Source organism: Galleria mellonella, unplaced genomic scaffold (genome assembly GCF_026898425.1).
Source record: "Galleria mellonella isolate WM207_F2 unplaced genomic scaffold, CSIRO_AGI_GalMel_v1 utg63, whole genome shotgun sequence".
Classification (NCBI taxonomy): Eukaryota; Metazoa; Arthropoda; class Insecta; order Lepidoptera; family Pyralidae; genus Galleria; species Galleria mellonella.
The window spans coordinates 3,459,931-3,475,101 of record NW_026442130.1 but is presented as its reverse complement, the minus strand read 5'-3'; the positions used below and the strand labels follow the sequence as shown (position 1 = coordinate 3,475,101).

General features: G+C 33.5%; 2 protein-coding genes across 3 annotated transcripts in view; one reads left to right on the top strand and one right to left on the bottom strand.

The window, feature by feature from the left end:
• Positions 1-15,171, bottom strand: part of LOC113520068 (hemicentin-2-like) — a 358,904-nt gene that overhangs the window by 197,937 nt on the left and 145,796 nt on the right. The gene's annotated exons all lie outside the window — the stretch shown is intronic.
• The window catches only part of LOC113519340 (synaptic vesicle glycoprotein 2B-like), a 35,825-nt gene continuing 33,179 nt past the window's right edge, over positions 12,526-15,171 (top strand). Inside the window, exon 1 of the mRNA XM_052899975.1 lies at positions 12,526-12,789. Within this exon, the coding sequence (XP_052755935.1) occupies positions 12,753-12,789 (37 nt within the window). The 5' untranslated portion in view covers positions 12,526-12,752. The remainder of the gene's footprint in view (positions 12,790-15,171) is intronic.

Here is a 15,171-nt window from a genome sequence, read left to right as displayed (position 1 = left end):
TTTTTTTAACAAAAAATAAAAGGAAAACGTTTTCGATTGTGCTAAAATTAATATGGGAAATAGAATAAATGCGATAGGTAGATTGTAAAATAAATCATTAAAATCATAATTCACGAAATGGTAAAAATATTTGTACAACGGGGATTTTGTTAGCGTGATAAAAAAAACTACTAAAAATAAAGATAAAGTACTAAGTCTTTCTTTAAACCAAATGCCGTATTTGAGATACTGTATTCTTGTCAAGTTTTCTGTTTGACTGGTCAAGTTTTTAACGAGACAAGAAGTAAGAAACAACCTTAGTTAATTTTACATTTATATTTTTTGTATACCACAAAGGTAGCAAATAAGCATACAGTTCCTCTAATGGTAAACTGTCACTATAGCTTATGGGTGCCTGCGATACAATGGATGTCACATGCGCGTTGCTGGCCTTACAAACCCTTTACACTCTAGACGCCCTTCTTAAAGAACCCCATACTGTGGTTACTAGGAAAAACATCGGCAAGAAGTTAATTCTACAGTCAGAACGTTTGTGGGATAAACCCCCTACTAAAAACGGCACTGTACACTACCATTTATTTATTTTATTTATTTATTTATTTATTTAACACTTTATTGCACCAACATAACATGATTTGTTAAAACAATTTTCAATACGTATAGTGTAGTACAAAAGGCGGTCTTATTGCTAAGCAATCTCTTCCAGACAACCTTTGGGTAGAAAGGATTAAAGCATAAGTAGGTAGGTGGCGCGTTAAAAAAGATAGATTTGTAAAAAATAATATTTGTGACAGCATCGTCATATACATATACATACATAAATAAACACATACAACCAAACATATACATATATATACATATACATACACATACAAATATATATACATACATATACATATATACGCATAAATACATACAAATATACCATATTAATACACATATATATAACACACATAAAACTGGAAATACGTAGGACTAAGTGATTATAAGGATAGGTAGTGGGCTTTAACTAAGTTTTTAAAAATGGGCAACGATTGAGCGCACCGTATAGGGGTAGGGAGTGAGTTCCACAAACGAACTGCTTGCACGGAAAAGGATTTGGAGTAGAAAGAGGAAGAATGGGTAGGAATTATGAGTTGGAGGTTTAGGTTCTACTAGCGTGTATGTATGAATTTCCTGTCGAGAAAAAGCGATCTGATAATAAAAAATATAATAATGGTAAAGACATATTTTGTAAGGTCTATGGTGAAATCTTTTTTACATGACATAGGGAGTAAACGAGCACGCGGCCCATCTGATGGTAAGTGATTACCGCCGCCCATCGGCATCCGCAACATCAGAGATACTGCAACGATGTAGCCGACCTTTTATGAAGACATATGCTATATTTTTAAAGTTCATGTCTATAGGCGATAGTTACATTCTATCAGTTGGGCAGTTTGCTTGTTTGTCATTTAAAATTGTGTAAAAACATGGGGAATATTTATATGTTCCGAAATAGTTTTAAATATGAAAGAATTAATAAATGAAAACTCAATTTTTTTTTTCCAAAGAATGATACAGATTTTAAAGATTAACAATTTGTAAACAAACAAAATGAATACTTACATAAAAGCAAGACAAAGAGGCAACAATGGGCGGCCTTATCGCTAAATAGCGACCTTTTTCAGGCAACCTTAGGATGGAGAGGAACAATTAAAATTGTGTCTGGTCAAAGCGTAATAGAAAAATAATACGATTAAAGAAGGGTGAAAAAAGGACTTAAAATAAATTTAAACTCGGTATAAACAATATAAATAAAAAAATATAGATAGATAGATATTCTTTATTGTTTCCTCCAAAAGATTACAATAGTAAACTTATTGTAGATATAAACAATTACAAGAAATAATCACAATGAGAAAACAATGGGCGTCCTTATCGCTAAAAGCGATCTCTTCCAGGCAACCTTTGGATGGAGAGGAGTAATTATAAACAGTTTGATTGCAGGCACGATGAAGATCCTATTATTTCTAAATATGGAGATATAATACATGTAATAATGTAAATATATACTTACATAAATAAAGGCAAAAAATAATACTCGTATATAGATATGTATTTATGAATATACATATATAAACTTCTATAAAGACAAATATACTAATATGTATTAGGTATTGCGACAGAGATGATTTTCTTAAATAGTATTTTTTATATACATGTTTATTCCTCGATTTTGATTAAACTGTTCAAAATGATATTAGGATGAATTAACCTAGGATGTAATTATGAATTATAATGTCATCACTACATAGTATAAAACAAAGTCGCTGTCGCTGTCTGTCCGTCCCTATGTATGTTTAAATCTCTAAAACTACGCAACACATTTTGAAGCGTTTTTTTTAATAGATAGAGTGATTCAAGAGGAAGGTTTATATGTATAATATAGTAGATAAATATTGATAATTTTTGAGATTTCTAATGTGATGAGATGTAGTGTGCATTCATGCGAAGCCGGGTCGCTAGTATATATATATATATAAGAGAAAATAAAAGAGATCTCTTTTATCATGGTAATTATTAAAAATCATCCAGTTGTAAAAGCCATTCTGTAAAGTTATAAGAACTTTAATATTAATATCAAAAGCGTTGTAATTCTTAGAATGTCCTTTTTCTTAGAAAAAGTTGCTAGATGTAGCTCTAACGATAACCTTTGAAATTTGACTTCAATTTCTGAACTTTTAGTTTTAATATTTAATTTGATGATAATGGAATAGAAACTCCGCTTGCAATATTGGTACACAATGGCTGGGCATGAATCATCATTCACCTATCAGGGTGAGGATATAATCAAATCAGTTGGTGCGTCGTGATGAATTCACCAAGAGTTAATCATGGTATCCATAAGTTTTTTTTTTATACAACTTCGAATGGCAAACAAGCTGACGGCCCACCTGATGGAAAGTGGTAACCGTCGCCTATAGACATGAGCAGTACCATGGACATAACAGAGTATACTGTTTCGCCCATGACACCCCTCATGCGTTGCCATTCCTGAGGACTCAGATGTTATTCCTCTGTACCCTGTAAATTCACACACTTATTTGCGAATCCAAGCCATAAAATCAGAAAAGTTTTTTTTAACACACAACAGCACCATGGACATAACTGAATCCACTATTATGCCTATAGTACCCCACACTGTGGCGTCGGCTTCTAGAGAACCTAATGGGTGCTCATACTTTTTTGCTGAAAGATAAACACTGATTGCTGGACAAGTAAGCGCAACTTAAACAACAGATAGCGAGATAAGGATTATTTTTATTATGTTATGATGTCTATCATTAAGGGTGCTCTGCATCACTATTTACCTTTCATAGGCGCTGGAGCCCCTCCGCTGAGGTTCTGGCCGATTTCGAAATGGAACTCAGGATCCTCAGCACAACGGCGCGGCGAAGAATACCGTGGTGGTTTTAGCCGGTAGGAATCCGGCAGTACCCATACGCCTCCCCCGGGGTTTGCATGAAGCATATCCCCAAGAAAAAAAAGTGCTGGAGTCCTTGAGCACTCAAGAAGTCGGCGCCCCTTATCTTACATGCCTCACCATACTAAGGACTACGTAGTTCTGTATTCATACCCTGTAATCTCAGTGCAATATCCATGCAAGCACAAGTGCTTTACCGTAAAAACGAGAGATAGAGTTAGTAGATTGGAACAGAGGTAGCAACGCAGGTGACTTTTGTATAGTTTTACTCTAACAAATTTATTTTGTTCTATTAATTTATATACCTACTCATACCTTCAACTAGCTCTAAAATACAGAAACAGACCTTAAAACGACTTTGAAACTTTTGTACGCCCCCGCGTAGTATACATACTAATTAAGTCGTGTTTTAGGGATTTGTTTTGTATTTGAAATTTTCAGTCCACTTGGTTACTTGCAAAGTAAAATATGTGCTTTTATAATTAACCATACTTTCACTTCACAATATATATTTTTGGAGGACTTCTAAAAGATATTTTCAATTCGTTTGATATTTTTTCTGTTCCGCGGTTACGTTACGCGATTATATAGCTAATTCTGAAGCGATTTTTATCAATATTTACACTGTTTTGATATCGTGGATGTATATGCAATGATGAGATCGAATGTATTTATGGTGATATTAGTACTCCGTTTCAAGAATGACCAAAGAATGACGTCATTTTAAAGTAGCAGACGGTTCACTGCTGAACCTTGGAGAGTTTTGCCAGTAGTTTCCATGCTTGGTAGGCAGATTGACAACCGCAGTTAGGCTTTGGAGATATTTTAAGAGGGACGCTGCTGCTCATCCCTCGCCCTCAAACGTCTCTTATGACACCCACGGGAAAGGAACCAATGGCCTATTCACGTATGAATTGCATGCAGTTTGTTGTCTTATTATATTGTAACGATACAATCGTACTATATCGATCCGTACTACGGTGAATAATAAAAATGCCCATTAGCAAAACGAATCCGGGTTTAGTTGTCTGTTAATTGGGGGGATTTATTTGTTTACGATCTCTTCCCGTGGCTTCGTACGTAAACATTGTGGTTTTAGTTGCGGTCTACTTTGAATATTCAGCGGTAAGCGGTTACCTTAGAACAATATTATTATAATAAACAAATTCTTAGTAATGCTATAGGTATGGAAGTTAAATCATTTATTTTTTAACTCTTGAGGCATTAACTGCTCATAAAATTTGGTATAGATACATCTTTTTTTTGAATGGATGATAATGGAATGGTAAGCTCGCTTGCGCGTTCGGAATATACAAGTAAAGCACCAATAAAGGATGATAAGTGAAGATGATGTAGGTCAGTTAGCTTATCGTGATAAATTCACAAATGAACCAATCATAATTGTTTACAAGGGAAACCGCGAAGAGGTCGACTAGGGTATATTGCTAATAATAGGATTCCTAATTCCCTCTAGATACGTATTTAGGACGGAGAAGGATATAACCTACTTCTTTCCTGATCAATAAATTCGTCTCGGTAACAGATGAAGCCGCAGGTAAAACTAGTGAAAAGCAAACAAATCATTTTGTAGAAAATTTTAAAGAACACGAACATTACTAGAAGTTACTAAGAAACTTTTCAATTAAGCACTAAAGCTGTCTAGAGAAATGGTGTCGATTTTAGAGACATTAGAGTTCCAAAGGTTGACTTTACTAATAGAGTTCTTGTTAAATTTGGAAGGGTATAGATAGACGAGCCAAGTACCTCAATCTACAGGCTGATGTTGAAATAATTAGCGTCCTTTTAAAGGACTGTTTTATTTAGATAACTGAACTTTTTATTGTCCTTGTATTTTGCACAAAAAATATACGGCATAAAAAGTGATGTCTTTGTAAAATGGTCTTCTAATAAATTAAATTAATTTTTAAAATAAAATACATAAAAAAGTTATCTACTTTGTGGAATGAAGCAAGAACTTGAACGACACCTATTTCTAGTTGATAATGTGTTTCATAAAGTTTCTAATAGTAAATGAAATGTTTAAATTTTTAATCTAAATTGACACCCAGTCTTATTTTTATTCATAGCAAATTCTGAGTATTGTGTCGCATGCAATATATTATAGAAGAAATTACATTTTGTCCCAGAATAATAAAGTATCGTATGCCCCTTTGCAGCTTTTAAAATTGCTTTAACTTTCCAGTGTCACAAGAAAATAATACGGATCGATGACTTTTATCTTAATGGTTAGTTGATTAGAATCATTTTGTTCAACACTTAATTCAGTAAAAAATCTTTCACTTAATGTGAAAGGTTGTGAAATGAACAAATATAGTTTTGCATGGATATTTTTTTTAATAAATACTACGGTAGATTTGTAAAATCGTTATTCAAAAAGTCAATTCAGGCCATCGATCACGATCACGAAAAACTCTTGATTGTAGACGGCGCCACCCTAGCATTAATACGAATTGTAAAAACCCATAACACTGAAAAGTAGCTCCCATATGCATAAAAACATTGAATTTTAAGTGTAATTATGAAAAACTATACGACTTAATGCGTCATCAATTTTGCAACAGTAAACAAAAAAGACTGAAGGATATGAATGTTGGAAGAAAACTCTTGTAGAGTTCGGCAAATTTGTCTTTGTATATTTGCTTTCTATTGTTATATTTCTTTATGTGTTTTTAGTGTGTACAGTAAAGTATAAATAAATTAATATAAATGGGAAATAAAATCTATTAATACTTTTATTTTTAAATATCTATACAAATTTCCTAAAGATCACGCATATTCACATTTACTGCTTTATCTTAACTAATGTACTAATTAAATAAACCGAACTAACTTACCGTTTATTTAACAAAAGATTACATAAAGTTATCTTAATGAATAATTATCGCAACATACATACGTCATATTACACATTTTCCTACAATTACATCACAATTCTTTGATCTGAAAAACCTTCATAATATAAAATAATGTAAAAACAGTCACCCTTTGGTTTGGCCGCTTCAATGCTGTGCCCTTTTATCTCTCGGTTTTATATCTCAATTTGATTTTCTGGGTTCTGTACGTCTACGTCAAAAACCTTTGTAAATATTAGAATAAATTACAAACAACAAATGTTGTGTCGTCGTGGAGATCCCCATAAATGCAATGGGGCTGGTTGGCGGAAGCTAAAAACAGATGGTATACAGTCCTGTCATTTATGGGTGTTTATTAGACAATTGACAAACCCTCTTGCATTTCATTATCTTAAATGGCTGTTTAAGACAAAGATACTCATTTTTATTTTTAATTTTCCAAATGTCACTCTGTCAAAATTTTATTAAAAATTTTACTTCATGCAAATTGCAATAAAGCTAATTTTTATTTATATTTTTTTTATTAAAGAGTTTTATCTTGTCTCGGCCACTAATTCATTTATTCTCTTTTAGCCAGCTCTATTTCAGGCCACATCTTTGACCCCCCTATACAATAGGACACCTAGTGTTTCCTTTTTCTGTCTCATGTAGTTATTTCTGGATCTTCACTTCTTATTCTTTCTTTTATTATGCTTGCAAAAATAGAAGATAAAGATAAAGAATATATTATCTTTGTGAATTTAATATATACTAAATTCAATTAAAATTCTTTTTTCATTCAAATCCTATTCCAAAGTGCTTTAATATCTCAAAAAAAAAATTGCATGCGAAAAGAAGGAAAAAGGTATTTTTTTTCCTCTTTTGATATAATAGTATGTATAGAACCCTCAAAAACTAAGTGACACTCGCGTTAGAGCTTTTTTCCATCACGATGGGTTTGAACCTGCGCCTCTGATATCAATCTGAATTTGTGAGGCTGCGAAGTTAATGATACGTATTCGATTTCTCGAATTTTTCCTTTACGACCCATAAAATGTTATGTGTTATGTTATAAAAAAGAAGTTAAATGAATGAATTGCATTAAAAGTCAAGATAGGGAGCATATTGTGGAAAATAAGAAGATACAGGAAGCGTGAAGGCTTAGTCGAAACTTTAACTCCTCAAGTCCCAAGTTCGAATTCGAGTCTAAACATTAGAATTTTCAAGTTCATGCTTGAATTATTTAAATCGCTCTTACAATATGAAATCACGTGTAATTAGATCGAGAAAGCTTAATCAGTTTCGGAACCAATTCGTGACCCTTAATTATCATCATAATTATAGTTCATGATTAAAATATAATGTGTGTTATGAAACTTTTTACAATAAAATCTAAACTCACTTTTAAATTATATATATATATATATATATATATATATATATATATATATATATATATATATATATATATATATATATATATATATATTATTGTAAATTGTAACTATTTGTCCCATTTTTAATAATAAAGCTATACCAAAAGCAACGTTGTCAAATAAATATACGTAAACTAATACATTAGTAACTGCTGCTTGGAACATTTTGCGAGTATTACTAAAAATCCAAGAATTTATGACAAAAGGGTCGGTGAGGAGTAATAACTCCATGGTGCTATCATTCATGGCGGATAGAAACGTAATATAGGTTATGAGATGCCTTTGTGTGAAATATTTCAAGTTGTTACAAAATATATATTCACAATAGAGTGAAATCTAAGCGTCTGGTTGTTGCGGGCTCTACCTCCGCAAAATATACTTTTTTTTTCTTTTTTCATGTAAATTTGAATAAGGTAAAAAATATGACGGTTCACCTGATGGAAAGTAGTAACCATCGCCTATAAACATAAAAAATATCACGAACACCATGAAATACGCGTTTTGCACGCGTAATGCCTCTGGTATTGCAGGTGTTCATAGGCTACGGTAACCACTTACCATCAGGTGGGCCGTATGCTTGTTTGCCACCTCAGTGGTATAAAAAAAAAAACACTATAATGCTCATGGTACGCGTCCATTGTAATTTTACTATAAATTTTTTAGTTTATGAGTTGTCTGTTACTTATAGTGTAAGCTCTGCTTAGTTTGGAATTAGATGGCGCTTTGTAACGTGTCCATTTTCATTCATTCTGTGTCCTGTTGTCCCGGAATGGAATAGGCTACACCTTCCTTTCTCGTGGGTATCGTAAGCGGCGATTAAAGGAACTTAAGATCGAGGGATGAGCAACAGCGTCTCTCTTAAACATCACCAAGGTCTAAGTACGGTTGTTAATCTGCTTGTCAAACGTGGCAACTACAGGCAAAACCTTCCAATTATGGGAGAAAACTATATTCAGTAGTGAACAATGAATGGCTGATATTGTATAATGTGCCCATTCTCATCCATTTTATGCCGTGTAGTAATAGAATCGCCCACCCCTTTGTTTTCCGTGGGTATTATAAGAGGCGACAAAGGGAATTTATTAATGGCCGAGGGATGGGCAGCAGCATCTCTTTTAAAACATCACCAAGGCCTAACTGTGGTTGCTAACTCGCCTGCCAAGCGTGGCAACTTATGGCAAAATCCTCCAAGGGAAAGGCTTATCTTTAGCAGTGGACAGTTAACGGTTGATATTATATGGTATGGAGAGAGACTTTGTACAAAAGTCGTTTGTTTGGGTACCTCTGTCTCATTCGTGTTTCAACCGTAAAGCAGTGTTTGCATGGCTGTGTTTCGGTTTGAAGGGTGGGATATGGCGTGAATTTACAGGGTACAGAAGAATAACACCCGAGTCCTCAGGAATGGCAATGCATGGAGGGTATCATGGGCTAAACAGCATACTCTGTTATGTCCATGGTACTGCTTATGTCTATAGGCGACGGTTACCATTTTCTATCAGGTGGGCCGTCAGCTTGTTTGCCATTCTAAGTTGTATAAAAAAAATATGGTATGGTACAATCTAACCAGTGGTATTTATTATTATTATTTCTTCAAAATATCTTAATATTAAACTTTGTGTGTCGGTTCTTATATTAAAGCAAATCTCTTCAAGTTCCAAGAATTCCTATTAAATTAACTGGTATTCATCGTTGTTGGAAGGTGTGTTTGTAAAGTTGATCAATTCAAAGTGCGTTATTAAATTAATTTAAGATGTAAAAAGTTTATAATTGTCAATGACCTCTGGATCACAGTCGAGTCATGTCCAAGTCTACAGAAGCATTTGGACATCGATCAAGGTCAGGAAATCCCAAATTTGAGTCTCAGCTTAAACCATCCATGTTTTCAAATTCATGTTTGCTTTGAAGGACATAATATGATGGAGGATACAAAACGGCTGTCTGATAACCCACAGAAGTCTATAATCGAGGACGACGAGTCTTTTCAGTCTTCCCGAATCCTTTTGTATCTAATAATTAGTAGCCGACCTACTAATTACTAGATAAAAAATACATTGCTAGCAATATATCCTGTCAGGTCGACTTTCTCACGGTTTCCTCTGAAAACTATCGTGCTCAATTCATCACTATGGGCTAATTGACCTATTTTTTCATCTTCACTTATCATTTCTCACTGGTGCCTCGCCAATGTATACCTATATATATAATGTATAGGGTTACTATTCTATTATTATCTATTTTAAAAATAAAAATGCCTTTTATCCCAGTATTATCACATCACTGGAGGGAAACTTTCTACAGAAAGTCGTTTGCTTGGGCATCTCTGTCCCATTCGTGTTTCTACCGTGAAGTAGTTTGGGTTACTATGTTTTGGTTTGAAGAATGAGATATAGCAGTGAATTTATAGGGTACAGAGGAACAACATATGAGTCCTCAGGAATGGCAACGTATGAGGGGTATCATGGGCGAAACAGTATACTCTGTTATGTTCATGATACTGCTCATGTCTATAGGCGACGGTTACCACTTTCCATTAGGTGGAGCGTCAGCTTGTTTGCCATTCTAAGTTGCATAAAGAAAACCGGGGCCCACTACCTCCGGTTCTTTGAAATTATTGCTTCAGTAGTTGGCATCATGGTGATATTGTTTGGCAGCAGAAGTTCCTTCTTTTCCTTTTTGATGTATGTATTTTTTAAGATGTTCATAAAACGAAATTGACCTAAATACTTGACCTCAGAGGGCGCCACCTCCACACGTGTAACATTGAACACCAGAACACTCTGCAACTACTTTAAAAACTTACTTTCCGAACAAAATCACTCTGTGTCTATATTTGAAATATGGACACGTGAACTCGCCACGTGTGTACAATGAGCTACAGCGAGGTAGATGTAAATCTACCAAACATATTTCTAGTTACACAATACTTAAAACTCTCAGTTGTAACTTCAAAACTTCCAGCAAATATTGGCTACTTCAGCTTCCGAGATTTTATAACAAACAGTCGGGTTCGGAAATATAAAAGTTCACAAGAAATGGGATAATAAAATTTCAATCCATTGTAAAATGTGTTTTGAACAAATGAAATTAGTAAATTCCGAGGTAAAAACGGATTTTATCACAGCGCAACTTCTTGGAATTGCTTTTCCATTGAATTTTCAAATTTCCTATAATAAAATTTAAGTGTTAATTATTGAAATGTCAATAATAAAATAGGTTTATTGAAAACACGCAATTGTGTTTAAATAAAAACACGTCCTATTATCAAATAAATACAAAATACTAAAATATATTACTCCTTTTGCTTTTTGATTAATAATATGGATTCTTCACTTCTCTGCAATGGCAAAAAAGAAAGAAAAAGAATCTAAAAAGTAATCAGTTTATTTATAGATTTATTAATAGATCGTTGTGTAGTTTATAGAATAGGCTATTCTTTCTCGTAAGTGTCGTGAGGTGTCGTGCCTTCTTAGAGGCCACTAAGAAGGGCGAGGAATTGGCAGCAGCGTCCCTCTTAAAACATCCCCAAAGCCTAACTGCGGTTGCTAATTCACTAGCCAACTGTGGCAAGTACTGGCAAAACCTTCCAAAGGAAAGGCTTATGCTCAGCAGTGGACAGTTAAAGGCTGATATGTTGGATCACCTATTAATTAACCTTCTACCTATGAATTTGAATATCTATCTATCTATCTATCCATTTAAGAGCTGCTCTCTTGTCGGTGGAGCTCTTGCCACTCACTACGATTTTCAGCGAGTCTCTTCACCTCTTGATACGACACGACACCAACTCCTTCCTTGATCTGCCTGATGTAACTATGTCTCGGTCTCCCTCTTCCCCTTCTTCCTTCTATCTTACCTTCTATTATAATGTTCATAAGTTCGTCGTGTCGTATCAAGAATTTGAATAAAATGTTTTTTTTTTAGTAATCTACTACACCACTTAAAGAATAATACAAAACGATGTTACATTTATAGAACACAAAGGCGGTCTTATCACTAATGCGATCTCTTCCAAACAATCTTTGGGCAGAGAAAAAAAGAAAAAGACAGTAGGTATTTGGTGCAAGAAGTGTATGTAATAAAAATATATGCTCTCTCAACGCTTATGTTAATAAAACATGCAAATAATCATATGCATTCCTTATATGTATGCATCTAATTATATAGATAGATAGATACTCTTTATTGTTTTATCCATAAGATTACAATAGGAAATTTATTATAAATTCAAACAATTAATCTTATCGCTAAGAGCGATCTCTTTCAGGTAACCTTTGGATGGAGAAGAGTAATTATACACAATTTGACTGTTTATATTTAATTTATATTTAATGTTTATTAAATAAAAGAGTTATTATATGTGCTATCTACTCATTTGTCTGTCAGTGGTAAGTAAGTCTGTGGTAAGTCAAATAGATAATTAATTAGACGACAAAATTTTCGAATTTCGAATGATACCATGTGTAGTCGCTGTATTGAGGACTTTTTTTTAATTTAAGGGTTGCTACAAATCTGTATAGCATTATAGTCAGTTGCACAATACTAAAAAATAAGTAAAAATAAACATTGCTCAGTATTTAAATTATACTGTTTATATAATGACATAGACATTATCTTATGTCGACACAGTTGTGGCCAATTTAATGTGATCTCCCATTATTTTGGAGCGAATTAAATTTCGTAACATCGCTAGGTGTCTTATTAATATGGTTGATTCAATTTATGGCTCGAACTATGTCGGATACTTTAAGAAAGATATTTTAGTTGTGAAAATAATTTACAATGATAAAGTAGTGACAGTTTGGTGGTAAAATTTAATCTCTTTCTATTCGGTGGCAAAATTAAAACTTCTTTTTACTATTTATTTTTAATTTTACATATAAATTAAAAGTAAAATAAATTCATAAATTAGATAAAATTATAGGTAATTTAACATTAAATCAAGATCATAATAAATAGTAATTAATGTTGAAATTTCGATGTGCCAAGTGATTAGTAATAATGAGTGAAGCAAATTTATCTGCCTTGGCTGACGATGGTGAGTTGAACAGTAATTAAATAGTAGGCTTTCATTAATAATTATATGCAAAAGTATAATAAATTAAATGCAATGAAAAAATATAATTAAATGCAGCAAGTATCCTGGGCACCCTACCAGCTGGCAGTGATCTCAAAAAAAAATTTTTATTGTAATTTTTTTTTATTTTTAAATTAATGATCTCTGATTATATATCTAGGTTATTTATATATCAATATAATTAACATGTATCACTAACAAATTGGGCCTTATGTTGTCTAAATAAATAAATGAACCTTTCTTGAAAATAATTTCCAAATTATATGTCGTTATAGACGTAATTGTAAAATATGAAAATCATATAAGCGAGATAACTATTCCATTATCGTCCATTAAAAATAAATATTTTGATTGAAAAAAATTCTAAACGGGCGAGATTTGAGTTAGGTCGGAGAGAGTCATGTCGGAGCTAGTGCTTTTGCGTCGTGTTTTAAACTCAATACGTGTATATTTTTAAATTATGAGATTATAATGTTTACGTAACATCTCGTTACGTCGATGCGTGGTAGGTTTAATTTCATTTTAAGGCAAGATTACTAAGTTTACTTGTCGATATGAACATTGTTGCAGTTAAATTCGATGTTTATATATCATCATCGGCATATCAGCCTTAAACTGTCCATTGTTGAACATAAGCCATCCCTTGGGGGTTTAGCCAGTAGTTGTTTGGCAGGCGGATTGGCCACCGCAGTCAGGCTTCGGGGTTTTACCACTTTTTTACAAAGAGATTTTTATACAAAGTCTCCCTCTGGTAAATGTTTTAAGAGGGACGCTGCTGCCCATCTCACGCCCTTCCTTAGTTCTCTTACGACACCTACGAAAGGAATGGCCTATTCTATGCCGTGATTACACGACCAATGAGCATATATATATATATATATATATATATATATATATATATATATATATATATATATATATATATATATATATATATATAAGGGGTATTTAAATCATATTTGCCATCATAGTAGCACATATACCTACCTAGCCAGGAAGATCATTCTACAATTTGAGCGTTCGCAAGAGTAAGTTCCTCTAAAACTGCATTATGCATGACTATTTCAGTTCTAGGGTGCAAGCATGAATTTTCTTCCGATAGCGAGCGGTGTGGTGTTATCAAGAAAAATAAAGGGGGTTGCCTACAGCTGCTTGTGCCATGTTTTTTGGATCTATTCATTATTGCTTTTGCCTTTTCCCGTTCATTTGGGGTTGGCATAGTATATCTTCTTCCTCGATAAATCTCTGTCAACCGTCCTTTGTATCATTATTTGCTGTAAATCCTTATTATAGTATATAAATCTTGATAAAAACTCTTCGAAATTTCTTATTTTTATACTGTCATCATTATATATAGGTACGTTCCATTTCAATCCGGTAAGAACTAGGCTTACGTGGAAGGGTTTTTGGTAGGAGTCAACAAAAATGCAAGTTAATGAGTGGAATTTGGAACACATCATCATCATCATCATGTTATCAGCTGTTAACTGTCCACTGCTGAACATAAACCTACCCCAGAAGGGGAGTTTTGTCAGTAGTTACCACGCTTGGCAGGCAGGTTGACAACCGCAGTTAGGCTTTTAGTGATGTTTTAAGAGAGATGCTGCTGTACATCCCTCTACCATTAAGTTCCCTTAGTCGCCTCCACGACACTTACGGGAAAGGATGGGGTGGCCTATTCTATGCCGGGACCTCCATGGCGAACTTAGCACATAGGACATTTTATATATTAAAATATACGCGGTTGAAGCCATGAGTTATACAGCTAGTTTGTAAAATATCTATTATGAAATATCTACGAAGCTGTACATATCTCTAACCGGTGATCATCACTTTCTGTGATGTAGGCCGTCAGCTTATTTGCCATTCTATGTATCATAAAAAAAGAGTCTCAGATAGTATATAACATAAGATATATATTTGACAACAAAAGTCATAGAAATCCCTTAGTTATTTATGCCCAAACCGTAAATACAGCGAAGGTTAACTTCTTAATGGAGGTACATAAAGCTGATCATTTGGATTTTAGCACTACCATAATTTACGCACTCAAACATTTATGACTGAACTCCTCGCAAACAAAAACAGTCGTTTCACTACAATATAATATTTTTTTTTATTTCACTTGATGGTAGAATAGTCAACTCATTCCGTTAGGCTTACCTGAGGGAAGCACCTGTATAGCTAGTAGATAGATAGACACTCTTTATTGATTCCTCCAAAAGATTACGGTTATAAATGTATTATAAATAGAAATTACGGTTGTCTTGAAAAGATTGCTCTCAGCAATAAGACCGCCTTACTGTACTTATACAATTGTATCGTTGTGTTTCTAAATTGCCT